This window comes from Schistocerca cancellata, chromosome 9 (assembly GCF_023864275.1).
Source record: "Schistocerca cancellata isolate TAMUIC-IGC-003103 chromosome 9, iqSchCanc2.1, whole genome shotgun sequence".
Lineage (NCBI taxonomy): Eukaryota > Metazoa > Arthropoda > Insecta > Orthoptera > Acrididae > Schistocerca > Schistocerca cancellata.
In genome coordinates, this window is record NC_064634.1 from 358,225,606 (window position 1) to 358,252,543 (window position 26,938).

Below are 26,938 nucleotides of genomic sequence, written 5' to 3' on the forward strand. Positions count from 1 at the left end.
ACAGAAGTTTCACCAATGAAAGAGCGATGGATTTTAGTAGCAGCAAATATGAACAAACTGTACTATAAACATAAGCCTTACGACAGACCTACTAGGCACCACGCCAATGGACGTCAAATTCCGGCAATAAAGTAGGAAAATCTACCCAAAATAATCAGGGAATGTATCTCAATCATAGAAAAAAAATTGTGCCGCCAACATAACATGAATAATTAGCCACTTAACACAAGGGGGCATCACATCAGTTGGAACTCGTCACTATGTTCCTCAAACCAGTGCATCCAGTTCCTGGTCTTGTGAAATGGCGCATTATCTTGTTGACAAATGCCACTGATGGCAGGAAACAAGATCGTCATGAAGGGATATATGTGGTCTGTAACAAGTCCTTGGCAATCATTGTGTGTTGCATGATCTCCACTGGTGCCATGGATGTCCACGTGAATGTTCACCACCGTCAGCTTGTCTCCATCCCACAGTACAGGTGCCAAGGAGCTGCTCTCCTGGAAGATGACGGACTTGCACCCTTCCATCGGCATGATGAAGAAGGTATTGGGATTCATCAGACCATGCAGTGCTCTGCGACAGTGCCAATGTCCAGTGCAGATGGCCACATGCCCATTTCACTCATAGTTGCCAATGTCATGATGTTAAAATTGGCACATGCATGTGACGTCGGCTGCAGAAGCCCATCGTCAGGAGTGTTCAGTGCACTTTTTGCCCAGACACACTGGTACTCTGTCCAGCATTAAAGTCTGATGCTAGCTGTGCCACAGTTTGCCATCTGTCCTGTTTTACAAGTCTGTCCTGCAGCAAGGGGTGGCCAACCACAGGACATCTACGCATGGTTTCACCTTGGTTTCTCTCCATGTTGAAAACACTCATAACAGGACTCCTCGTACATCTGACAAGTCGTGCAGTTTCCAAAATGCTCATGCTGAGCCTCCAGGCCATCACAACCTTCCCTCCGTCAAACTCAGATAGATTGCGCGTCTTCTCATTGCACACATGGGCAGAACGTCACTGATACATCACGCACCATGCATGTGTCTGACTAGAAGTTATTCCTTGCCAGGTGATGCTGCTATCGTCTGGACAGGTGTATATCGATAACAAGTCAATGGTCATAATGTTCTGGCTGATCAGTTATATGAAATTTCCTGGCAGATTAAAACCGTGTGCCCGACTGAGACTCGAACTCGGGACCTTTGCCTTTCGCGGGCAAGTGCTCTACCAACTGAGCTACCGAAGCACGACTCACGCCCGATACTCACAGCTTTACTTCTGCCAGTACCTCGTCTCCTACCTTCCTAACTTTACAGAAGCTCTCCTGCAAACCTTGCAGGACTAGCACTCCTGAAAGAAAGGATATTGCGGAGACATGGCTTAGCCACAGCCTGTTAGTTAGGAAGGTAGGAGACGAGGTACTGGCAGAAGTAAAGCTGTGAGTACCGGGCGTGAGTCGTGCTTCGGTAGCTCAGTTGGTAGAGCACTTGCCCGCGAAAGGCAAAGGTCCTGAGCTCGAGTCTCGGTCGGGCACACAGTTTAAATCTGCCTGGAAGTTTCATATCAGCGCACACTCCGCTGCAGAGTGAAAATCTCATTCTGGAAACATCCCCCAGGCTGTGGCTAAGCCATGTCTCCGCAAGATCCTTTCTTTCAGGAGTGCTAGTTCTGCAAGGTTCGCAGGAGAGCTTCTGTAAAGTTAGGAAGGTAGGAGATGAGGTACTGGCAGAAGTAAAGCTGTGAGTACCGGGCGTGAGTCGTGCTTCGGTAGCTCAGTTGGTAGAGCACTTGCCCGCGAAAGGCAAAGGTCCCGAGTTCGAGTCTCGGTCGGGCACACAGTTTTAATCTGCCTGGAAGTTTCATATCAGCACACACTCCGCTGCAGAGTGAAAATCTCATTCTGGAAACATCCCCCAGGCTGTGGCTAAGCCATGTCTCTGCAAGATCCTTTCTTTCAGGAGTGCTAGTTCTGCAAGGTTCGCAGGAGAGCTTCTGTAAAGTTAGGAAGGTAGGAGACAAGGTACTGGCAGAAGTAAAGCTGTGAGTACCGGGCGTGAGTTGTGCTTCGGTAGCTCAGTTGGTAGAGCACTTGCCCGCGAAAGGCAAAGGTCCCGAGTTCGAGTCTCGGTCGGGCACACAGTTTTAATCTGCCAGGAAGTCTCATATCAGCGCACACTCCGCTGCAGAGTGAAAATCTCATTCTGATCAGTTATATGTTTTGTGATGTTGCAGGCAACTCCAGAACAAGTCGGGGAGGCAGTTAAACACGCAATTGATGTCGGTTATTGCCATATCGACACTGCAGCTGCATACCACAATGAATCAGGTGTGGGTGACGCACTGCAGGAGAAATTTAAGGAAGGGACAGTCAAGCGAGAAGATGTGTTCGTTACTAGCAAGGTAAGGGCATAAGCAGAAATAATAAGATACAGGGTGGCTTTTGGATGTGTACAGAAAGTCAAGTAAAATGCAGATAATGCAGAAAGATAATGAAAAATGATGTGCCATTTTTCACACAAACCAGTATTATGGAAGTATCACTCCTTTTTAGCAGTTAATTAATGACATGTAGGTAAAAATAACTAATCCATACATGAAATGATAACATTATTTATATTTCACGTGTTTTCTTCCTCTAAAAGAACCACGTTGTTTGAAAAATGCACGAAAATCACTGGCCAAGTGCCAAACAAAAGAGACTGACAGCTGTGGAAACACCACACTTCCTGTGGGCTTCATCTGCAGTGCTATACTTTTCCATGTACATGGTTGGTAAAACACACTGCTGTGCAAAACATAAGGACAAGACAGATAAAATAACATAACATATGAAATACTTTGTGGAAATGAATGAAAGTACAGGAGCATGTTGCTAGAGATCTCCAAGCTGTGTACAAAAAGTTGGATATCATATAGGGTCAGCATGATTATAGTGCCAAATCGAGCAAACTCCATAACAACAGGCTGTTGAAGAAATGGGAAAGGGCAGTGCGTGTGACTCAGTGAGCAGTTACAGTGCACGGTGTTCGTGTTCTTCATTACAGTGTGGTCTGGAGACAATATTTGGATGATTTCAGACAGGGTAGAGTGTTCAAGAAACTGGAAGAAGGACAAAGTGTAGCCCGGGAGTTTGGTATTGCTTACAGCATTTTTTCACGTGCATGGGGAGCATTATGAACCAAGGGCACTGTCGCCATAAGGAGATGACGTGGTCAACTACGGTGAATGACCGCTACATTGTGAAACAGGCAAGGAAGGGCCCACTTCAAAAGCCAGGTGCAATAGTGACTACATTTAACAGGCCTGCAAAGCATGCAGTCTGATTCCCCACAGTGGCACAGTGATTGCATGTGGATGGTATTTCTGCCCAATGACCAGTACACTGCATTCTATTGATATCTGCACATTCACAGAGCAATTTGCCTGATGTCAAGAGCATTGGGATTGAACCAAGGGGGTCTGGGGTCACCCAACTCCTTTCAGATGAGAGCAGATTCAGTCTGAGAAGTGATTATGGACATACCATAATATGGTGTGAGGTGGAGATATGTAATGCACCCAAGAGCATTGAAAACTTGTTTGTTTTGGTGGTCCAGGCATTATGGTGTGGAAAATAATGATGCACATGGCATAATTGACCTCTAAATCTTTGAACATGGTACACTCTGCAGTTAACATCACTGTGACACTGTACTCCATCTCAAAGTACGTCTTTTCAGGGGTACATTCAGCTCTGATTTCATTTTTATGGAAGACAATGCACAACCACATCAAACAATGCAGGTGTTTATTATAGTACTGTTAGAGAGCAGGTGTATCCTTTTATTCTGCATCTTCATGATGCGTATGCTATGGACAATTCGTTTTTCCAACATGACGAGAACCAAGTTAATACATATGTTCCTGCTATGAAGAACACTGAGGCAACCTATTGCATGTTGACTGGGCCCTAAATGAACTTATCTTAATCCCATAGGAAATGCCTAGGACTATTTGGAACAGCATGCAAAATGTTGCAGTCAACACCTTCTCAATCTCAACTGGACCCAATAACTGAATGGCTTCAACTGGATATGGAATACCTTAAGAAACTTGCAGACTCTCCTTTCCATTTGTGTAGTGGAATCCAAGACTTAGTAATAGTGAATACACTAATAGACTTAGGAGGAAAAACATGGTTTATGTTAGACTTAGCAGGAGAAACACAGTTTACTTTTGTGTGTGAAGAGTAGAATAAGAATCATTATTTACAAGAAGGTAGCTGTCGAGTGCCAGTCATGGTAGAAATGTGCATGAGAAGAATTGAGAGAGGGAGAACAAGAGCAACCTGAAAAATGAAAGGAGAAAGAACAGTAACCGTGAGTGATGAGTGAATCTACTTCACTGTTCGATGGAGAAAAATGTCCAAACATATTAATCTCTCAGGGAAAATGTATGAGGAAGATGGAAGTGTTTCAGCTTTTGTTAAATGCAACAGGGTACTGTATTGTGTGTGGAGTACAAGTTGCTTTTTCCAGAGGCAAACAGCGGTATGTGAGTATTCACGTGACTCATCTGGCCACAAGCATAGTAAATGGGCATGTGAGGCAGTAATGTGCTCAACAGGCAGCTGGGGCATATATGAAGCAAACATAAATTCACAAAAAGTTTTAATGGAGTAGAATTTTCACTACTCATATAGTGTTAAATTTCATAGCAATCGGGGATGTTTGTCCGAAACTATGACTACGCAAACTTACCAGAAGTCTTCTTGCTAACTGAAAAAGAACACTGCCTGACAAAAAGGTTATAGCATCCAGAAGGCCTGGCCAGATGTTACATAACTTTGCACATTTAAACCATGGCGGGTATGTAGATGAATAGAGTTGCGATTTTCTGTAACAGGGAGAATGGCAACCACAGTGCATTAGTGTTGTTCATGTTTGATATTGTTACCAGACCAGGTAGGATATACAAGTGACATGAACAACGTCAAATGTTGAGTGATTATTGGTAAGAATATGGAGGTGCAGGGTACCTGTGTGATACAGCGTTATCAGCACCTGACGGTTTGAAAGGCTCCTCCATTTAGCAGGCTGATTGAACTATGCAGTATCCATACTTGTGGCACATTCAGAGGTAACAGTGGTCCATTATTGGACTGAATGGGAAAATGAGGGCAGACATACTCATCGTCAAGATTCCAGTCAACTGTGTCTTACCACCATGAGGGAGGATCACCCTATTGAGCATCAAGCACATCGTAACACCTTCTCATGTTTGCCTGCCATCTGAGAACAGGTAATGGACTCCCTGCTACATTCTGTGTCATCCCACACCCAACTGGTTGGAGACTAAGAGTAGCCAGACTAGTCAGTTACTGTCTCACATATGAGCTTTCATTAGCTCCACAACACAAATGACTGCATTTGCAGTGGTGCCATTATTTGGAAGCATGGACTACTGATGAATGGTGTTGTACTGTGTTCAGCAGTGAATCACAGTTCTTCACTATCCTGGATGACCACTGTTGCTGACTATGGTGGTCATCTGGAGAGAGCTTCCATTCTTCCAATGTTTTGAAGAGGCACAACAGAATTACTCCTGGAGTCATGATGTGGAAAACAATCAATATCATTTCAGGTCACAGAAGATAATGGTTGAGGAAATTTTGACAGTGCCATGTGCTAATTTACAACAGAAAAATGCTCATCCATGCGAGGGACATGTTCCTGCAAACTGTTTGCATGATGTTGAGGTACTCCCAGCAAGGTCCCCAGATCTGTCCTCCAACAGAACACCTATTGGACCAGCCTGAGCATCAACTCTGTCCAAGTGTCAGTGTCCCGTATATCAAGGAGCAGTTACAACAGCTGTGGGCCAGCTCGTCTCAGGAGAAGATGCAACAGCTTTATACCACACTTCCCAACTGAATCACTGCATGCATCCCAGTCAGAGGGGGTGCTCCATTAAGCTGAGAAGTGGATGCCTACTGCCAAGATATTTATAAATTTGACTTGACTTGTGTATTGTGTGTATTGAACCAGGGACCTAGAAATGATGGAGAGGCTTCATCCCACCATAGCCCTCAGTGGTACTCAACCCCACAACAGGCCACAGTAGTCCATCCACCTCACCGCTGCCCCACACCGAACCCAGGGTTATTGTGCAGTTCAGCTCCCAGAGAAACCCCCACTCCCAGGAATGTGTCATACCAGATAAGTGTAACCCCAATGTTTGTGTGGTAGAATAATTATGGTGTACATGTACATGGAGACAGTGTTTGCGCAGCAATTGCCGACATAGTGTAACTGAGGCGGAATAAGGGGAACCAGCCTCCATTCACAGAGGCAGATGGAAAATTACCTTAAAAACTATCCACAGGCTGGCCGGCACACCAGACCTAGCCACTGATCCACCAGGCAGATTCCTACTGGGGATGGGCACACCTTCCTTCTTGGGAAGCAGTGCATTAGACCACGTTGCTGGCTGGGCGGGCTGACTTGACTTGCTAGTCACTGAAACATCACATGTGATCTTTCATTTTGTTTCCTCTGCCCCTTCTGGATGCTTCACTTTTTTTTGACAGGTAGTGTATGTCCTGCTCAGGTGAAGTGCTCATCCTGAGTTATGTACAACTTCTTCATAAGTTTCTGGTACTGTATTGCATTATCATCAAGGAGGTTACAAAAAGCAAATAGTGTGGTGCAGTTACAATTTCCAGTAAATGTGAAGTAGGATCCCCATACACATGGAACAAACACTACACCAAACACATAGTCTGTGGTGTCAGTAGTTCCAGTAATCCTGCATTATGGCCCTGCTACTGGAGAGACACACACTGTGAAGAAAGCAGACAGTGTGGTGGTAATAGCAGTCTAACTGAAAATTCAATAAAACACTGATGAAGGTGGTACAAACAACAAGACAAAGTGAAAAGAGTAGTGCTGTGGGTAGTACCACAAAACATGCAGTAAGACCCTCCTACAAGGAGGACAGGCACTGTAAAGGAAATACACGGCATGGTTCTCTTAGTAGTTCAAGTGATTGCATTGTTGTTGTTGTTTTTGGGGGAGGAGACCAAACAGAAAGGTTGTTGGTCTCACCGGATTAGGGAAGGATGGAGAAGGAAATCGGCCATACTCTTTCAAAGGAACCATCCCAGCATTTGCCTGGAGCAATTTAGGGAAATCATGGAAAACCTAAATCAGGATGGCCAGATGTGGGATTGAACTGTGATCATGTATTATGGCTGCTACAGATGGGACACACGCTGTAAAGTTATCACATAGTGTGGTGCTGTTAGTTGTTGCAGTGAATGTGCAGTAAGACCCTCCAAAAGGTGGGAAAAACACTAGAGAAAGTACACAGCACTGAGCTGTCACTTGTCCTGGTGGATATGCAGTAGGATACTGTTATATGGTAGGACAAACAATGTAGAGTAGCACACAGCATGGTTCTATTGATAGTCCCAGTGAATGTGCTGTATGATCATGCTACATGTGAGACAAACACTGTAGAGATAGAGCACAGGGTGATGCTGGGGGTAGTTCCAGGGAACATGCAGTACAACACCTCTGCAGATGGGACAAATGCTGTAAAGAAATTTGACAGCACAGTGCTGTTAATAGTCTCAATTTATCTGCAGTAATATTGTGCGACAGGTGGGACAAATACTGAAGAAAAATACAGTGGTCGGTGCAGCTAGTAGTCCCAGTGAACATGCAGTAAGACCCTCTTACAAGTAGGACAAACACTGTATAATAGTACACAGTGTGGTTCTGTTGACAGTTCTGGGGAACATTCTATATGACTTTGCATGTGGGACAAACACCACAGAGAAAGCATACGGCACGGTTAGATTCCTGGTCCCAGTGAACATGTAGTACGATCATGTTACATGTGGGGGAAAGAAAAGGCACACAGCATGGTGCTGTTGGTAGTCCTAGTGATAGTCCCAATGAATGTGCAGTGATATGCTCCTACAGAAGGAATGAACAGTGTGAAGAAAGTGCAATGTGATGTGTTTTTAGTGATCCTAATGTTGCTGCAGTAAGAAAGTTCTGTACATAATACAAAGACTCTGGATAGCACACAGCATGGTGCTGTTAGTAATGACTATCACTTGTTGCAGATACTGTTCTGGTGGTAAATATAGCAGCTTTCAGTGTTTGAATAAGATCCTGAAAATGAGCTTCCCATGACAGCTTACCTCACATCTGAACAACTAGGAACTTTAATTGTTCAAACTCAGTAATTACATGTCCATTCTGTGTTATCAGAATGTCAGTTTTAATTGAATTGTGTATCATAAACTGTGAAAACTGAGTCTTACTGTAATTTGGCATCAGTTTACTTTCTAAAAGTCATGAACTTAGGTGTTCACCTGCACTATTTTATACATTGCCCATGTTGCACTTAATATACTTCACTACTAAGCTAGTGTCATCCACAAACAAAAATATTTTTGAATTACTTGTCATATTAGAAGACATATCACTTACATGTATAAGAAATGGTTGTGGTTCCAGCACCAACTCCTAAGGCAACCCCCTATTAACAATGTACCAATCAGATGCCACCTCATACCCATTCCCATTAATATGGAGAATGAAATTTTGCTGTCTGCTTTTAAAGTAGAAGAGGAAATAATTGTGAGCTACCTCTCTTATTCCATAATGGTCCAACTTTTGCCTTAGTTAAATCAAAGAAGATGCCTAGTATTCATAACTTTTTGTTTAATCCACCCAGTACCTCACAGAGAAAAGATAATATAACATTTTCACATGTTAGACCATTTCTAAAACCAAACTGTATATTTGATAGCAAATTATCCTTATTTCTACAGCTTTTTCAATGACTTTTGCAAACAATGATGGCACAGCAACAAATCTAAAAGTGTCTATGTTACTCCTTCTTCCTGTTTATGTGGCAGTTTCACTACTGAGTACTTCAATCATTCAGGAAAATAAATATTTCTATGGGAAAGGAAGTTATTACAAATATGGCTAAGTACTGGTCTAACATACGCAGCACATTCCTTTAGTCTCCTGGTATACACCCTGTCACATTCATGACAGTCCTTAGTCTTCAGTGATTTAATTATTGACTTAATCTCACCCTTATCAGTATCATGAAGGGGTGTATCAGGTGGCAGTCTTGGAAAGTCGTCTTCTAACATTCCCTGTAGAAACTAAATTTTTATTCAGTTCACCTGCTATATTCAGAAAGTGATTGTTAAACACTGTACATATATCTGACTTACCAGTAACAAATACAATTTTACTATGAACTGATGTTATCCATACGACCTTGTGCTGTTTACCAGATGCTTCCTTCATGACTGACCACATGGTTTTAATTTTTTCCTGAGACTTAACTGTTCTATTTGCATACTTTATGCTTTTTACCTTCCTAATGACATTTTTTAACACTTTACATTATGATACCATTTTAATGGACCACTGTAGCTTGACTGTGATTATAATGTTTTGATGGACACTATCCAGTTACAATAATGTGACCACCTATCAAAAGCCTGAGTAACCACCTATTGCAGTGTGGACCGCTGCAAGATGTGCAGGAAGAGAGTCAGTGAGGTTCTGGAAGGTACTAACAGGAAAGTGGAGCCATACCGATTCTAGAGCCATGGATAGCTGTGCTCAGTTTCTCGATTGTGAATCCATGGCATGAACAATCTGATCATTGTGCCCATAGATTCTTGAGGAAAGTTTTTGATACTCGGGTAGCTGCTTTTACTTCAGCCTTTAAATCGTAGGACATTGCAAGGTTCAAAATGGTCTCCCTATTTCGACTATTCATGAACTGAAGCCTTTGTTAACATTTTTTTGTAAATATTAGGCAGAGCCACTCCATGCCCATACTTTCATGGTGACCAATCAAAACAATCTGTCACCTCTGCTCTGGCTAGCATCTAAAAAGATTTCCAATGAAAATGTATCAATTTATTTTTGCCTGGCTTGTTAACCATTTGTAACTTGTGAATTGATAGTCTATGGTGACTTCAATATTGACAATTTCGAGAGAATTCTGAAGCAGCCATTGATTAAGTTTATTAAGTGAGGAACTGAGGAAAAGTAAGGTAAGTAACTTATGAAAAAGCACATCCTTCATACAAAACAAACATGGAATCTCTTCTCTTATGTTGTTCCAAAACCTGTAGCATTTCTCATTTCACCAGCTATCAACGGCCCCTAAAATTTACATTCTTTCATTGAAAGGTTTGTACTATGTGGAATAACAAGGCAGATAATGGAGATTTGAATAATAACCATATGGCAAAATGCTCTCCTCTTTGTGTGCTATCATTTTGATATCTTGAACCTGTATGAAACACAAGGAATGTTGTGGATATTTCACTCTTGCTTTATCACTGGCAGGATGCAATCGCAAATGAGTGTGCTATGTAAGAGAAATTTTCTTGAGATTGATGTCAGATTGGGACCTCCACCCAACACTAAAGAAAAATTTGGTATGTTAGCTAAATTTCACACGAATTAACATTTTACATAATATTCATCAAATGCTAAATCATAGTATCTCCTGTTTTTAACTGTAAACTTTTTCAAATTTCATGCAGTGTCTTACTTCCATGTAAATATCACAAAAGCTGATGCCATTCGTGAAATCATGATCATATTACTATGGACCTGACATATAAAGCTATAAGCAATGCAAAAACCAATTTCTTTTTTTACTATATAGTTTCTGTAAAATTGTTTGAAAAAGATTTTAGGGTGTGCACCTTGATTATGTCACCATCAACCAGCCAAAAGGTGGAAAACATTGTTGGCCTCTCCTTCTGAACAAACAAATGAACTCACCCAGTGCTTTGGATGAAAACTGTTAACAATGCATTGGCCACCATATCCTGTGTGGACTATAACTTCACTACTACAATGATTTATAAACTGATTGTTGTTTGGATATTACACAAAACAATGTATTTCATTACTAAAAAATAGTAAAGAATTTTGAAAAAATAAAATACACGAGTAAACAACAAATTTCAGCTTTAGAACAGGGTCTAACTGTTTACTTTTATCCTTTATTTATTTACTTAGCATCTTTATTATGCAATTATCAAACTGGTCCCTTAGCACCCATCGTACTTACACTTGCTGCTTAAAATTAATTGTAAGTAAATATTCTACTAAGACTTTTTCTCATAAAGAATTTTAATGTTATTATGAATTATTTTCCTTAACCTTTTGCAACATCAATGAAAATGGCCTTACTGTGCTGGTACTGCAGTGGCTAGAATAGCATACCTGAAGAAGAGAATTTTTTTTACACTGAATATAGACTTAAGAGTTGGGAAGTCTTTTCTGAAGGTATTTGGCTGGATTGTAGCCATGTATGGAAGTGAAACATGGATGATAAACAGTTTAGACAAGAAGAGAACAGAAATATTTAAATGCAGTACTACAGAAGAATGCTAAAGATCAGATAGATAGATCACATAACTAATGAGGATATACTGAACAGAATTGGAGAGAAAGGAAATTTGTGGCACATCTAGAATAAAAGAACAGATCAGTTGATAAGACACCTTCTGAGACACCAGTTTGGTATTGGAGAGAATTGGAGGGGGGAGGGAGCTAAAAATTGTTGAGGGAGACCAAGAGATGGATACAGTAAGCAAATTAAGGAGAATGTAGGTTGCAGTAGAGATAAAGGGGCTATTGACTAGCACAGAGAGCTGCATCAAACCACTCTTTCGACTGAAGACCACAACAACAATGACAACAACAACCTGTTCTGATAGTGAACAGTAGCTTTTTAAACCAAATTTGATCACTGATATGTGGTTATGGTTTGTTATTCTTTATTTAGTTGTATATCTTTTTTCCCTCTAACCAAGTTTTGGCCTAAAGTGTAACATTAACACAGGAACAATACTGCCAGATTCAACATATGGTAACATTATTATTACTGTGAACTTCATTGCTGATGAGAGAAAACAATAAGTATAATAAAGTATGAAAAACCTAGGATGGAAAAATAACAGTATTATAAAAGGACAGTTGCTACTCACAATATTGCAGAGATACTGAGTTGCAGATAGACACAGCAAAAAGACTGTCAAACAAAGCTTTCAGCCAAACAGTCCTTCATCAGAGTAGACAAAACACACACACACACACACACACACACACACACACACACACACACATGCAAGCACAACTCACAGACACATGGCAATAATCTCTGGTTGCCAAGGCTAATCACTGTGATCATGTGTAGCAAGTTGCATTTGCACGTGTGTGTGTGTGTGTGTGTGTGTGTGTGTGTGTGTGTCTGTATGTTGTCTAATCTGATGATGGCCTGTTTGGCTGAAAGCTTTGTTCACAGTCTTTTTATTGTGCCTATCTGTGACTCAGCATCTCTCCCATATTGTGAGTAGCAACTATCCTTTTATAATATTGTTAAAAGAATAAGTATGTCATTTTAGCCTAATACGGTGTCTTAGGTGTTTTCCTCTATTATATCTTCCTCTAACTTTCACAACTGAATGACAAGTTTCATCTTTTCCAAGATTAATTTATTTTTTGTGCTTCATATGCTATATTTATTTTTATTGTTCTTATGTAGTAGAAAAAATAATGTTGATACTCCTTATTAATTTGATGGAACTGAATGCTACATCTAAAACTTCAGGACACTGAACGGTTTTTGAGACATAATTATTTTTTCCATGCTGTAAATATGTCCTGTTATATATTCACACTATAGTATTTTTAAAACAGAAATGTGTCAAAATTACTTGAAGCTCTTTTTCTACATAGTGAAATAATACAGTTTAAGTGAATTGCAACTGTGTCTGAAATTTATGGGAAATAAATTATTGTTTCAGTTGTTGAACACCTGTCATAGCCCAGAATTGGTTGTGCCAGCCTGCAAGAAGACATTAAGAGATCTTAAGCTAGATTATATTGACCTCTATCTTGTGCACCGGCCATTTTCATACAGGGTGAGTTGATCAAATATGTCAACTGATAAAGGAGTCATGGTAGAACACTCTGATTCTCACTGCAGGAAAATGACACTGTTTTAATCATTAAACAGGTACAAAAATGTGATACTTAATGCACACAAACATTACATGAAGAAGGCAGTCTCTCTGCCACTGAGTTCAGTCTGCAAGTCTCAGATGGCAGCATAGTATCAGCAGCTGGAAAGTGTGCCAAATACAAGTGTGAAAATATAACAATATTTATGAATATCAGAGAAACAAACAAAACATTATTAATTGATTACCATAACAATCTCATTTCAATTAGTAAGTGTCTTTTGTCTTTAAGATCTTCAGTGTTGACAGTAAGAACTAGCTGTCATAGTTTATCAAAGTTGCTTCTAGTAAATAGCTAGGTGAGAATACATGCTTGCTGACCTGCAGAGCTGATATGTTCCAGCTTGAAGATGCTCAATTGAATTTTTCTCATTTAAAATCATACTTCATGTCTAGGTGTTATGTTTGCTTATGATGCTCATGGTACTTGATCAACCAGGTATTACTTTGACAGTCCATATACAGAATTAGATTTTCACTCTGCAGCAGCGTGTGCGCTGATATGAAACTTCCTGGCAGATTAAAACTGTGTGCTGGAGCAAGACTCGAAATTGGGACGTTTGCCTTTCTCAGGCAAGTGCTCTACCATCTGAGCTACCCAAGCAGAACTCGCGCCCTGTCCTCCCAGCTTTACTTCCGCCAGTACCTCATCTCCTACTTTCCAAACTTCACAGAAGCTCTCCTGCGAGCCTTGCAGAAGTAGCACTCCTGGAAGAAAGGTTATTGCGGAGACATGGCTTAGCCACAGCCTGGGGGTATTTCCAGAATGAGATTTTCACTCTCAAGTGGAGTGTGCACTGATATGAAACTTCCTGGCAGATTAAAACTGTGTGCTGGACCAAAACTCGAACTCAGGACCTTTGCCTTTCGCAGGCAAGTGCTCTACCTTCCGAGCCATTCTCCAGGAAACCTTCCAGCACCTGACTGAATGTATGCCTGTGAGAGTAGATTCTGTCATCAAAGCTATGGGTGGGCCAACACAATATTGAATTCCAGCATTACCAATAGAGGGTGCCACAAACTTGTAAGTCTTTTTCAGGCAGGTTCAAAAATGGTTCAAATGGCTCTGAGCACTATGGGACTTAACATCTGTGGTCATCAGTCCCCTAGAACTTAGAACTACTTAAACCTAACTAACCTAAGGACTTCACACACATCCATGCCCAAGGCACAATTTGAACCTGCGACTGTATTCAGGCAGGTGTCCGAATACTTTTGATCACATATTGTAGATGTAAGCTATTTTGAGAAAGTCTGCTAACAAAATTTCAAGAACCAGTTTTAAATGATGATTCTAGGAATATACTAAAACCCCCTATATATCACTCACATAGAGGTTGTGAGGATAAGATTAGAATAATTACAGCATTCACAGAGGCATTCAAACAATCACTATTTCTGCACTCCATATGTGAATGGAAGAGGGGAAGAAACCCTAATAACTGGTACGATGGGACATACCCTCTGTCATGCTCCTTGTGGTGGTTTGCAGAGTATGGATGTAGATATACAGGGAGCCAATTATCCCAGCCACTTTAATGACATACAGTGGCTAGCTATTACATTTACCAATTTACACCACTAGTATACTGATCCACAACATAAAAACACTAGTTATTCCGACTGCAACAGCCAGCACCAAAAACATGAACCAATGTTTGGGCAAATCCACATCGTGGCTTCTCCACAATAATGGCCAACATGATGCTCAGCTGACAGATATTTTAACAAATTACGGGCACAGAGAAGCAATCCAAACTTCAATCTTCAGACATGAACACAACATTCACTGCACGACCCTGCAACCTTGTAGTAGGGAGAAACTGGAGTCCTCTCACACAGCAAGCAACTTAATTGATGAAGATGATGTTGGTTTTGCGGGGAGCTCAACATTGTGGTCATCAGCACCTGTACAAGTTCCCAATTGTTCCATTTCCAGTCTCACCATGTCCTGAATGATGAGATGATGAAGACAATACAAACAACCAGTCCCGGGGTGGAGAAAATCCCTGACCTGGCTGGGAACCGAACTCAGGACTGTGTGATATAGAGGCATCAATGCTAGCCACTAGACCACAAGCTGCATACAGCACTTTAATTAGCAGTTAAATGAACAACTGTCCAATGCAGAAGCCTATACAATGAGACACACATAATTTTAGTCAAACACAAATGATGCCTGCACCTAAGCAGATATAGACCTCACAACCAAAGTATTGAGTCAGATCCCTATTCAACAATGTGATAAGGACTGTAGCAAACTAAAGTAGTGGAGAAAATCCCTGACCTGGCTGGGAACCGAACTCAGGACTGTGTGATCTAGAGGCATCAATGCTAGTCACTAGACCACAAGCTGCATACAGCACTTCAATTAGCAGTTAAATGAACAACTGTCCAATGCAGAAGCCTATACAATGAGACACACATAATTTTAGTCAAACACAAATGATGCCTGAACCTAAGCAGATATAGACCTCACAACCAAAGTATTGAGTCAGATCCCTATTCAACAATGTGATAAGGACTGTAGCAAACTAAAGTAGTAATGGTCAGGTTGAAAGACAAGCAATGTAAAACAACACCCACAATTCCAATTCATTGCTATTGCTCTATTCATCAATGATATCCCTGCAAGAATCCATTGTGCACCCTCTTCCACAGCCACAGAAATCCTATAGTCTATGTGACATAAAACTGAAGAAACCTGCTAGTCCAATGAATTGGCTCTGACATTCACTATCACCAGTTGTCACTGTCCTGTAGGAGTTGCATACCCAATCACACTACACGATGAAGGGAGACTCTACACCTGCCAAGCATGCTTCCTCAGCCAAGAGCTCTCACAGGACAATATGAAAGGCTGTCATATGAAAGGGGCACTGGCAAAACAGCACCACATTCCATAAACACATTGGTTCAGACTGCCAGACAGGTGAACACCCGGCACAATACCACATGTACAATTAGCAAATGGAAGGAAGACAGGGTAGTTAGCATTTAATGTCTCACTGACAGCATGGTTATTGGAGAGCAAACAATACTTTGTTGAACAATAATTTGGAAGGAAATTCAGTGATGTTTTCATTTTAGCATGCTAACCATCCTGGTGCCCATAGAAGTAAATTAGAGAAACACATAAGCCACACAGGGCTGCAGAAATATTTTTCCCAATACAAGAGCTTTTGCACAATGACAGCAACGGTAGCTAAAGAGAAGAGTGATGAGGACATGTTGGGAGATACCTAGCACCAAGGAGCTGATTGTGACAATATATGTAATGATGTGTACCAACAGCTACTGTCTCTTTCTCTTCCTGTGTTATGTGAGAGCCTGCCTGTGCACGTTTATGATTGTTGTTGATCTGGACTTGGTTTCCTTTATTATGTTGCTTGTGTCTACTTATTATTTGAATCAATCCACAATGAAATTTGGAAAGTGGGAGAGACAGAGCACTGTCACAACTGGAGCTTTGAGAATGGGTCGTAAGTTCATCTGGGCATCACAGTCGGTAAGAGGATCGCCCTTAAAAAGCAAGGGTCCAGATTTGAGTTCCAATCCAGCACAAAATTCAGTCTAGTAGTTTGAAGACTCCTTGCCTATTAACTATTTGTACTCAATTAGTATGCTCCCTAAATTTAAGAATTAATGTGTTTCTTGTGAAACATTCTGACTGTTGCCCTGGCTATGTATGGAAAAAAAATTGGGTCACTAATATTTCTTGTGTGTTTTGTCATAGATTATTTCTTTACATTTCTTCCTGTAGGTATATGCTTGGCCATTTCATTTATAAGAAAGGGAGATTGATATGAAATGCCAACATTGTAAGATCAGAAAATATATATAATGAGAATCAGCATACAGGCTTGATTAAAAATCAAACTAAGAGAAGGTAATACATTTATGTTTGGAAATTTAGCTCAACTTCATGTGATGGAAGTGTTGTGAATGTACCAGGAAGAGGGCACAACGACACTTGCATTCTAGGAAGTTTGCTCTGTAAGTAATTCAAGGACAAGCCGATATAAGTAGGAGCCATCTTTGTACTCATGGATTTATTCTGATCCATTTGTATGTCTTAAGCTGAGCATTTTTTGCATCTAATTAAATTCTTTCTAAATATTGTAATCCTTCCTTGCATGTTTCATCTTTTACCTGTCCAATGAAACAGTATTTTCTTAACATGTACTATACTGTTATTCTTTCTTCTTTTCTGTGTCATCAGTATATTCTGTGAGTTTATTTAATGCCATGAGTAATAATTTCAGACTGGTAAGTGACAGATTACTATTTTTATAAAATTGTAAAACAGAATTTCTGGCACTTACTTACTTCAGGGTGATATTTAATAATCCCAGCAGTTGTGTACCATAATTTTGTAGTTCTCTTAGGTGAAATTCCTTTTGATACAGATGACTATTTTTGGTAGTGTATTAGCTTTTGTAACTGTGTGCTATTGTCTTAACAGGAAGGGGGTGACTTATCCCTTAGAGAATGGTATCACAATGACTACTGAAATTGCTTTTGTAACTGAGTAACTGAGTGCTATTGTCTTAACAGGAAGGGGATGACATTTATCCCTTAGAGAATGGTACTGCAGTGACTACTGACATTGATTATTTGGACACGTGGAAGCAAATGGAAGAGTGTGTAAATTTAGGTCTAGCAAAAAGCATTGGTGTCTCCAACTTCAATAGTAAGCAGCTCAGCAGATTAATTGAAGCAGCTACCATTAAGCCAGTTATAAATCAGGTAACAAAATGCAGATATTTTAACAATATTTTGTTTAGTGTAGAAAGCAAGGTAGAGTTCCATATTTTCTTGAATTGCTTTTAATAAAAGAGTAATGCTTCTAATTATAAATTCGTGATAGCTGTAAGATGGTCCATGACATCTTAAAAGAGCTTTCTCAGGCATAACTGAAACAGGTGAATCTTTTACCTGAAACATATATGAAGTAATGATGCTGGGGATGTAGTGAAAAATGAACATTTACATACTTGAAAAACAGTTTCCCATTAACTACTGCACAGTGCAGACCTTCACAGAGTACACAGGTGCATACCAACAGATGTTGCAAGTGTGAGCTATTAAATATCACTAAATATGTAAAATACTTCAACATTCCTCCTTGTATAATAACACACAAACTCCATTATTATTACACAAATACTGAAATCTAATAGAAAACAGCAGTTTTGTTAGTATGTCAGCATGATGTTCTTCGCAGTCCACTTTTGAAACTGTAATTTCACCAGCACTAACTGATTCATGAACAAAGAAATGCCTTACACAAATATGTTTCATTCTTTGGTGAAACTCAGGATTTTGGGCAAGCCAGACAGCAGATTTGTCGTCAATGTGTAAATCTGGTATTGCTTTCAACTGGCCCAGTTCCATTAAAAGCTTCTTGAGCCAGACAATTTCTCAAGCAGCTTCACAAGCAGCCACAGATTTAGCTTCAGTTGTGAAAATGCCAACAAAAGCTTGCCTTTGACTAATTGGATGGACTGGTGCCTCAGAATACAAATAAAGAATACCTGATGTCGAACATCATGGGCAAAGATCAGCACCATAATCAGCATCAATATAATACTCTCAAAATCCATTTTTAGAACTGTTTTTGTAAACAAGCATGTAACTTGTGTGTCTCTCAGGTATTATAGGATAATTGTAATACTGACTACATTACAATCTGTTTGATTTTCAAGATTTATTGATACAACAGCATATGCGAAATCATGTGTCATGAAAAGACAAGAATCAGCTTTGCACCTCTTGAAGCTCAGTCTAGTGACATGTTTACTGAACTTCTCATTCCAGCAACAAGGATCATATTTTAGTCACTATGGATTTTTCTTCAAGCAGTATACTCTTCCAGATTCATCATCACATTCTTCAGGTTGCTGTTTGTATGTAGTTTCTTTCACATTGCCATAAAGAAAAGCAGCTGAAACATCAATATGTACAGGTTTCATGTTCTCACTAGCAACAACAGTGGGTAATGATCGAATGGTAGACATTCTAGCTACAGGACAAAGAGTTTAGTCATAGTCAATTCATCTCAACTGGAAGTAATTCTTAGTCACCAATCTTGCCTTTATGCAATCAACTTTTGGTTTCAATCTGTAAACCCATATGTTGGGGATTGGTACTGTTTACAGGTGGTATTTCAGCCAAGCCCCACGTTTTATTTTATTGAAGAGCTTCTATTTTATAATCCATGGCTTCATTCCAGCAATACTTCTGAACATACTACATGGCTTTACTGTACATTTGTGGTTCCTGGTAAAAATGTTGGAACATTCGTTACATAATCACTAAACTTTTGTGGAGCTCTGAGGATTAATTGATCATGCAGACATGGTAAGTTTTCTTCCCTTATGCCTTCTTGGTCTTCCTTCTGAGGGTATTCAGCTAAATTCAATAAACTATCAATCTCACTACTCTTGTTGTCAATAACAGACTGGTCCTCAGTCTCAGATGCTGGATCCTGATGATTAAATAAATTTGCTAGAAAAATTTAACCTTTCTTGCTCTTCAGCAGCCTCTCCTCTAGGATGATATTTTATGATTTGATGCATTTGCACTCCTCTCCACAATGAATTCTGTAGCCTTGATTGTGGTCATATCCAATAATAATTCATTTCACTGCTTACTCATCCATCTTCCTTCTCTTTTGTTTTGGAATATGAATGTAACAGGTGCAGCCTATCACACACATGTATTTCATTCCCGGCATTTTGCCATTCCACAACTCATATGGAGATGTCCCTGGAATATTGGAAAGTCCGGTTTGGTTCAGGATATAAATTGCAGTGTTATCCAAAGCTTTTTTTTTAATACGTCCATGTGCAAGCATTATGGCTCTGGCTGTTTCCAGCACTTGTGTTGTTCTCTTTCACTGTATCAGTTATGTCCAAGAGTGTACAGCATTGTGAGGTGCTGAATAATACTTTCTTTCTGAAGAATTTCCTCTACATGTCAGTTATCAAATTCTTTTCCATAGTCAAGCAAAAGTTCCTTGATGGTATGTCCAGCAGCTTTTACTTCAGCTATGAACTGACTTGACTTTTCTACAACTCCAGATTTTTCTTCAATTTTCAACCATAAATTTTATGCAATCATTTTTGAAAAGTACAAAATACTGATACCTCAACACTGAACTGTGAAACAGATCATACAGATATGTGTGAATAAGCTTACCTGATTCCACAGTTCTCTTTTTATTCCTGAATGGGAAATGACAAGCCTCACCATTACTACAGCCTTTACACAGTTCTCTGTCCATTTCTGTCTCAATATTTAGCTCACTGTTAAGTTTGGACTTAACATGGTGTTTGTTCTGATGTCCAGATCTTTCATGATAGAGCTGAAAATTACTGTCTCTGTGAGTGACACTGACTTCACTGAGGGTACTAAGCTTCACTCTTCTCATAGCCAGCATGAAAAGTCCTCTAAAGTGACCATGGACACCTATCAGCCTAATGACTTGGTCAGGCTTGAAATTGCAAATTCTACAGTTGGTACGAATTTAATTTCTGGATGTTTGTATTAGGTGCAAGAAGGTAAAACAGATTCTTTTGAATCTGAGGTACGTACCACACATTTGACTAGTAATTGTGTCCCATTTTCCTCTAACTGCTGCTTCACTGTCTATTGCACCATTTCTGAGAGCTTCAATTGTGTAAGCATTAGCTGCAGTTACTGAGTGTTTTGTTGAAAAAATGGTGAAATGTCTTGAAACCATGTCTGTCATTTGCAATGTGACTTGTGGCATCATTGTATGTACCAGTCATTGTTTCAGCATTTACGAGAGTGGTTTGAAAAGTTCTTGGAATCACCACGAGAGGTCGGCGCTGGGAAAAGTTGTTCACATGATATTCATTGGACTGTTGCCTGTAAACACATGCCACATCAGTGCTCTTGGAAGAGAGCTGTGGCAGTGACATGGCTCTGTTGTTGTTCCTGTGTAGAGATTTGCGAAGATGGAAACAATCGAGATTCGAGCAGTGATTAGGTACTTCATAAAGAAAGGTATGAAAGCAATGGACATTCATGCCAATTTCCAGAATACACTGGGGGACTCTGCTCCTTCATATTCAACTGTTGCCAAGTGGACAAATGAATTTAAATTTGGTTGAGAGAGCTTAGATGATGATCCATGCACTGGTCGACCAAGATGTGTCACTACTCCAGAAATCATTGCAAAAGTGCACAAAATGTTGATGGAGGATTGCCAACTGAAAGTGCATGAAACTGCTCATGTTTGCCAGATGTCATCTGGAAGGGTATATCATATTTTAAATGAAGAATTAGAAATGAAAAAATGAAATGAAAAAAATTATCTGCAAGATGAATGCCGTGACTCTTGACACTGTATCATAAACGCATGAGAATGGACATATCGCAAGAAAGTTTGGCTCATTTTAGGCGAAATGAACAAGATTTTTGCACCAGTTTGTGACCACAGATGAAACTTGCGTGCACTACTATACTCTAGAGACAAAACAACTGTCAAAGCAGTGGAACCATGCTGATACTCCACCACCAAAGAAAGCAAAGACAATTCCTTTGGTAAGAAGGGTCATCACATCAGTGTTCTGGAATGAGAAGGGGATCCTGTTTGTAGATTATCTCCCCACTAGGCAAACAATTACTGGAGAATACTATGCTAGCCTCCTGGAACAAACTGCAACAAAAGATACATGAAAAAAGGCCAAGTTTGACCAGGTGCATTAATATACAAGGAGTCTACATTGAAAAATAAAAAAATGTTTCAGTGATGTAAGTATTTTTTCTATTCTGTTCTGAAAACTTTTCAAGCCACACTTGTAGAATTCATCAGAGAGGATATACTCTACTGGCCATTAAAATTGCTACACCAAGAAGAAATGCAGGTGATAAATGGGTATTCATATTATACTAGAACTTGCATGTGATTACATTTTCACGCAATTTGGGTGCATAGATCCTGAGAAATTAGTACCCATAACAACCACCTCTGGCCGTAATAACGGCATTGATACACCTGGGCATTGACTCAAGCAGAGCTTGGATGGTGTACAGGTACAGCTTCAACACAATACCACAGTTCATCAAGAGTAGTGACTGGCATCTTGTGATGAGCCAGTTGCTCACCCACCATTGACCAGATGTTTTCAATTGGTGAGAGATCTGGAGAATGTGCTGGCCAGGGCAGCAGTCAAACATTTTCTGTATCCAGAAAGGCCTGTACAGGACCTACAACATGTGGTTGTGCATTATCCCACTGAAATTTAGGGTTTTGCAGGGATTGAATGAAGGGTAGAGCCATGAGTCATAACACATCTGAAATGTAATGTCCACTGTTCAAAGTGCTGTCAATGCAAACAAGAGGTGACTGAGACTTGTAACCAATGGCACCCCATACCATCATGCCGGGTGATATGCCAGTATGGCGATGACGAATGCATGCTTCCAATGTGCATTCACCATGATGTCGCCAAACATGGATGCTACCATTATGATGCTGTAAACAGATTCATTCAAAAAAATGATGTTTTGCCATTCATGCACCCAGGTTCGTTGTTGAGTACACCATCGCAGGTACTCCTGTCTGCGATGCAGTGTCAAGGGTACCTGCAGCCATGGTCTTGCAGCTGATAGTCCATGCTGCTGCACATGTTGTTGAACTGTTCGTGCAGATGGTTGTTGTCTTGCAAACTTCCCCATCTGTTGACTCAGGGATTGAGACATGGCTGCACGATCCGTTACAGCCATGCGGATAAGATGCCTGTCATCTTGACTGCTAGTGATACGAGGCCGTTGGGATCCAGCACGGCATTCCGTATTACCCTCCTGAACCCACCGATTCAATATTCTGCTAACAGTCATTGGATCTCGACCAACGCGAGCAGCAATGTCATGATACGATAAACCGCAATCACGATAGGCTAAAATCCGACCTTTATCAAAGTCGGAGATGTGATGGTACGCATTTCTCCTCCTTACACGAGGAATCACAAAAATGTTTCACCAGGCAACGCCGGTCAACTGCTGTTTGTGTATGAGAAATTGGTTGGAAACTTTCCTCATGTCAGCACGTTGTAGGTGTCGCCACCAGCGCCAACCTTGTGTGAATGCTCTGAAATACTAATCATTTGCATATCACAGCATCTTCTTCCTGTTGGTTAAATTTCATGTCTGTAGCACATCATCTTCATTGCTGCACAATTTTAATGGCCAGTAGTGTTATAGTTAGAAGTATCACATATGTATTTGTGTTAGCTGGTTCTTGAGGTTTGCCATCAGTTGCCAACTTCTGGCACACTTTAAGTGTGTGGTAATGTTTCTTACAGTAATTGCATACTAATTTCATTTTCTTCTCTTCTCCATTCCTGAGATGATGACAGCCTTGATAAATCTGTATTGAGGGCTTCTTGTTTACTAAAATCATCCTCCTTTGTTCTAAAAGGCTTCTCACATGCATGCCATTGATTTCTCAGACTTCCAGCTGTCCTGTCATCTCTAGAGATTGCCATTCAGCTAGATTGAATTAAAAATCTTCTTCTGGTAGTATACCAAATATTTTAAAAATCAAGAACACATCAGGCATTTATGGACTCTCTATGTTATCCTTCCTGTTTTATTTCACTCCACAGATTTTTCTGCTTTGAAATATGAGTCACAATTATCTTCAGGAGGCTTTTTGTAACTAAAGAACTACAAACTAAAGTTGTAAGCTTGGTTTTCAGAGACACCATCAAATATTCTGCACAATTCTGTCCACTCTTTGTAAGCTGTTTTCAGACACACTATTTTCAAGTTTCTTCCAACACATTTGTAGTTAAAACTTGTAAAGCGTTATTGTCTGCTTTATGGAAAACTTCTAATGCACTTTTGTAGATTGTCCCTTGTTTGATGATCATGCTTTCTATAAGTATAGGCAACTAGATATCACTAACCTGCCTTCCACAACATCCAGTGTGCCAGGAATTACTTGAAGACAAATAACTATTGTGTGTTTCCAAGTATTCTAGTTCGTTTTGTCTTTCAGAAGTTGATACTTTTCAATGTATTTTTGCTGAGCATTTATAACCTCAAAGAATTCATTTTCTTGGAGATAACTTTAAATACTTGTAGCACAGAGTTACATTCTCATTTTTCTGCAAGTATACTTTGAAGGTGCACCTGAGCCCATGACAAGCTGGGATTTAGTGAAAAACAAACATTTACATGCTTGAAAAACACTTGCTTTACTTATTGTGTCTGGCTTCTTTGACACTGAGTGGCTGGTAACAATGCAGTTAAATAGAACACTCTGAATAAGTAATACTTCATTAATTACAATAAAACTTATCTTTTCCCACCAGGCTCATCTGCAGCTATGAAACTGCACATGTAAATTTGTAGTTCAGAACATACTAAATGAGCTAAGATTACTGAGTGGTGAATTGATACACATTCAGAATGGCAATACTGTGGCTTCATTTCAGCCACTACAAAAGATAAGTTCTTAGACACTTGCCGACACAGTTATGGTAGTGTTGGCATGCAGGTACAATTCACAGCAAACAGAAGTCTCTTCACTCCCCAATGGTTGATATGGGCTGTGTCATGGCAAGTCAACAGCACAATTACGTTACTGCAACAGGAACTTCCAGAAAGTGGGCAGGATCTGACCTCAAACAGAGCTGCCCTTCTGGCCTCTGGTGACATTATTCCAGGGCAGAGGTGCAGTGGTGGTACCTCAGAACTAAAGGAGGCACAGCTTCTTCCCAGCATCTCATTGGCACCTTATGATATCACTTTGCCATGGTCAATACTTCTTGGACTGCCCATGATATTCGATGATGCTGCATTATTAAATATGGCACAATTCACAGAGACAAAACAAATACCACTATCTGCTGAATACAAAAATACAATCTTCAGTTATTAAATAACAATGAAGATGTAAACTACATCAAAAAATGCAGCACAGATTATGTATTATCATTTTGCCTTCTAGATCAGTTTGTCACTAACAAAAATATGATCAAAGGCACAAATATGCTTATTACTCAACATAAAATAACTCTTATTATGGTTATTTCTGAGATGCAAATTATGTTTTACTTATGGTCCCTTGGATTGTAATACATCAAAGTGTCACCAAGAAACATTACTATGAAGATTCTATACTTAAGTTTCTCATATTTCAACCTGAAATAACAATTTTTTTAAATTATCAAAGTGGAAGACATTGCACTGAAACAGAACATGTAGCAATTAAACTGTGACAGTTTATGTAATGACCACATTATGTTTTTTTTAAATAAATTTTGTTTTTGGGAATAATGTTGTCAGTACTGAAATAACATAACAATCAGTCTTATTCATATTACATAAATTTTATATACCTGTAGTCCATTATGATCCAAGAGACAATTCTCCAAACAATCTACCATAGTAAAATTTATTTCATCATATTAGGGAGTTATCTTTTTTTGAATAACATAGTCTAGATCACAGTTTTATTTCCATATATTATTATACATTTTCAAACTTCATCTATGTGTAGTACAGTATTTAACCATGATAATCAAGAAACTGAATATCTCAGATGGCTGAGCATGTAAGGACAGCCCACTTTCAGGACATGGGGACGTGCACCAGTCCAGAATGGAATATGCCTCACAGATTAACAGCAATGACCAGTGTACTAGCCAACCAGGATGTGATTTTAGGTGAATTTCCACATACATCTTGGTAAATACTGGGTTGGTCCCCATGTCCTGCCTCAGACATACAACGTGAAAACCCTTTGAAAAACAATGTCGCATTTGACCATGAAATGAACAATAGATGTAGGCAGGAGGGGTATACAGATTCCTCCCCAGGCAGGTGCTGGTACTAGTGTTAAAATGCTTTTGTGAGTGGTGACCTCTCTGTAAAAATAGCCTGTATGCAAGATTGTTGGTTCTTCATGAACCTTGGAGACATACTATACCAGTCCTGACCCAGAATTGGCTGGAAATAGGTCACAAGAAACGAAAGAATAAAGGAATCAAGAAATTATGAAATCAAATATGATAACTGTATGCTGTAACAGAATCCAAGAACTCTGTGGTTAAGCATCCATAATTAATTTTAACAAACTGTATACACGCATAAAAATTGCATACATTATATCATGCATGAAAATAAGGAGCTTTCTTGTCTTATTATTCACATGAACTGGAAAGCTGCCATCTCACAGTGATTATTTTAAATGTGTAATTATCAACTTGAATTGTAATTGTTACAGATTGAATGCCATCCTTATCTTAACCAGAAGAAACTAATTCATTTCTGCAAGGAAATGGACATAACAGTAACTGCCTACTGTCCACTTGCAAATCCATCTATGATAATGCCAGGAGGGGAAGTGCCAACATTGAATAACCCAAAGCTGAAGTTACTTGCTGCCAAGTACAAGAAGACAGTTGCTCAAGTTGTTCTTAGATATGTGGTATGATATGTGCTTTAAAATTAATAATAACGATAAGAACTAAAGAGGATCTAATAATTTTTATGTTGGCATTGTTTACACTGGAAAAAAATGAGCAAAATGCTTTATTCATGTTTTGGCACACATTCGCTCTTTGAGAATGAACCCCACTTCAAATTTTCACTTGTGTTATCTTTTGCATGACAGTAAGCTGGGTTTGGCATTTTTATCAGATAAGTTATCTGGTATATGTTTCTAACTGTTTAGTATCATTTAAAGTTCAGATTTCATTGTTAGCTGAATAATACAGATTAATAGCATCATTCAGAGACTGTGCATCGGCTGCTCTTTGCTCAGTCTCTAAGTATCACTACATGGAAAATATTCTATTACTGTATAAGTGTGGTGGACCA

General features: G+C 39.7%; 1 protein-coding gene across 1 annotated transcript in view; it reads left to right on the top strand.

Moving 5' to 3' along the window:
* LOC126101412 (aldo-keto reductase family 1 member B1-like) overlaps nucleotides 1–26,552 on the top strand; it is a 40,373-nt gene extending 13,821 nt beyond the window's left edge. The window contains exons 2-5 of the mRNA XM_049912074.1: nucleotides 2,236–2,403; nucleotides 12,860–12,976; nucleotides 17,633–17,824; nucleotides 26,343–26,552. Coding sequence (XP_049768031.1) covers nucleotides 2,236–2,403; nucleotides 12,860–12,976; nucleotides 17,633–17,824; nucleotides 26,343–26,552 — 687 coding nt within the window. The remainder of the gene's footprint in view (nucleotides 1–2,235; nucleotides 2,404–12,859; nucleotides 12,977–17,632; nucleotides 17,825–26,342) is intronic.
* Nucleotides 26,553–26,938: the final 386 nt, after the last annotated feature.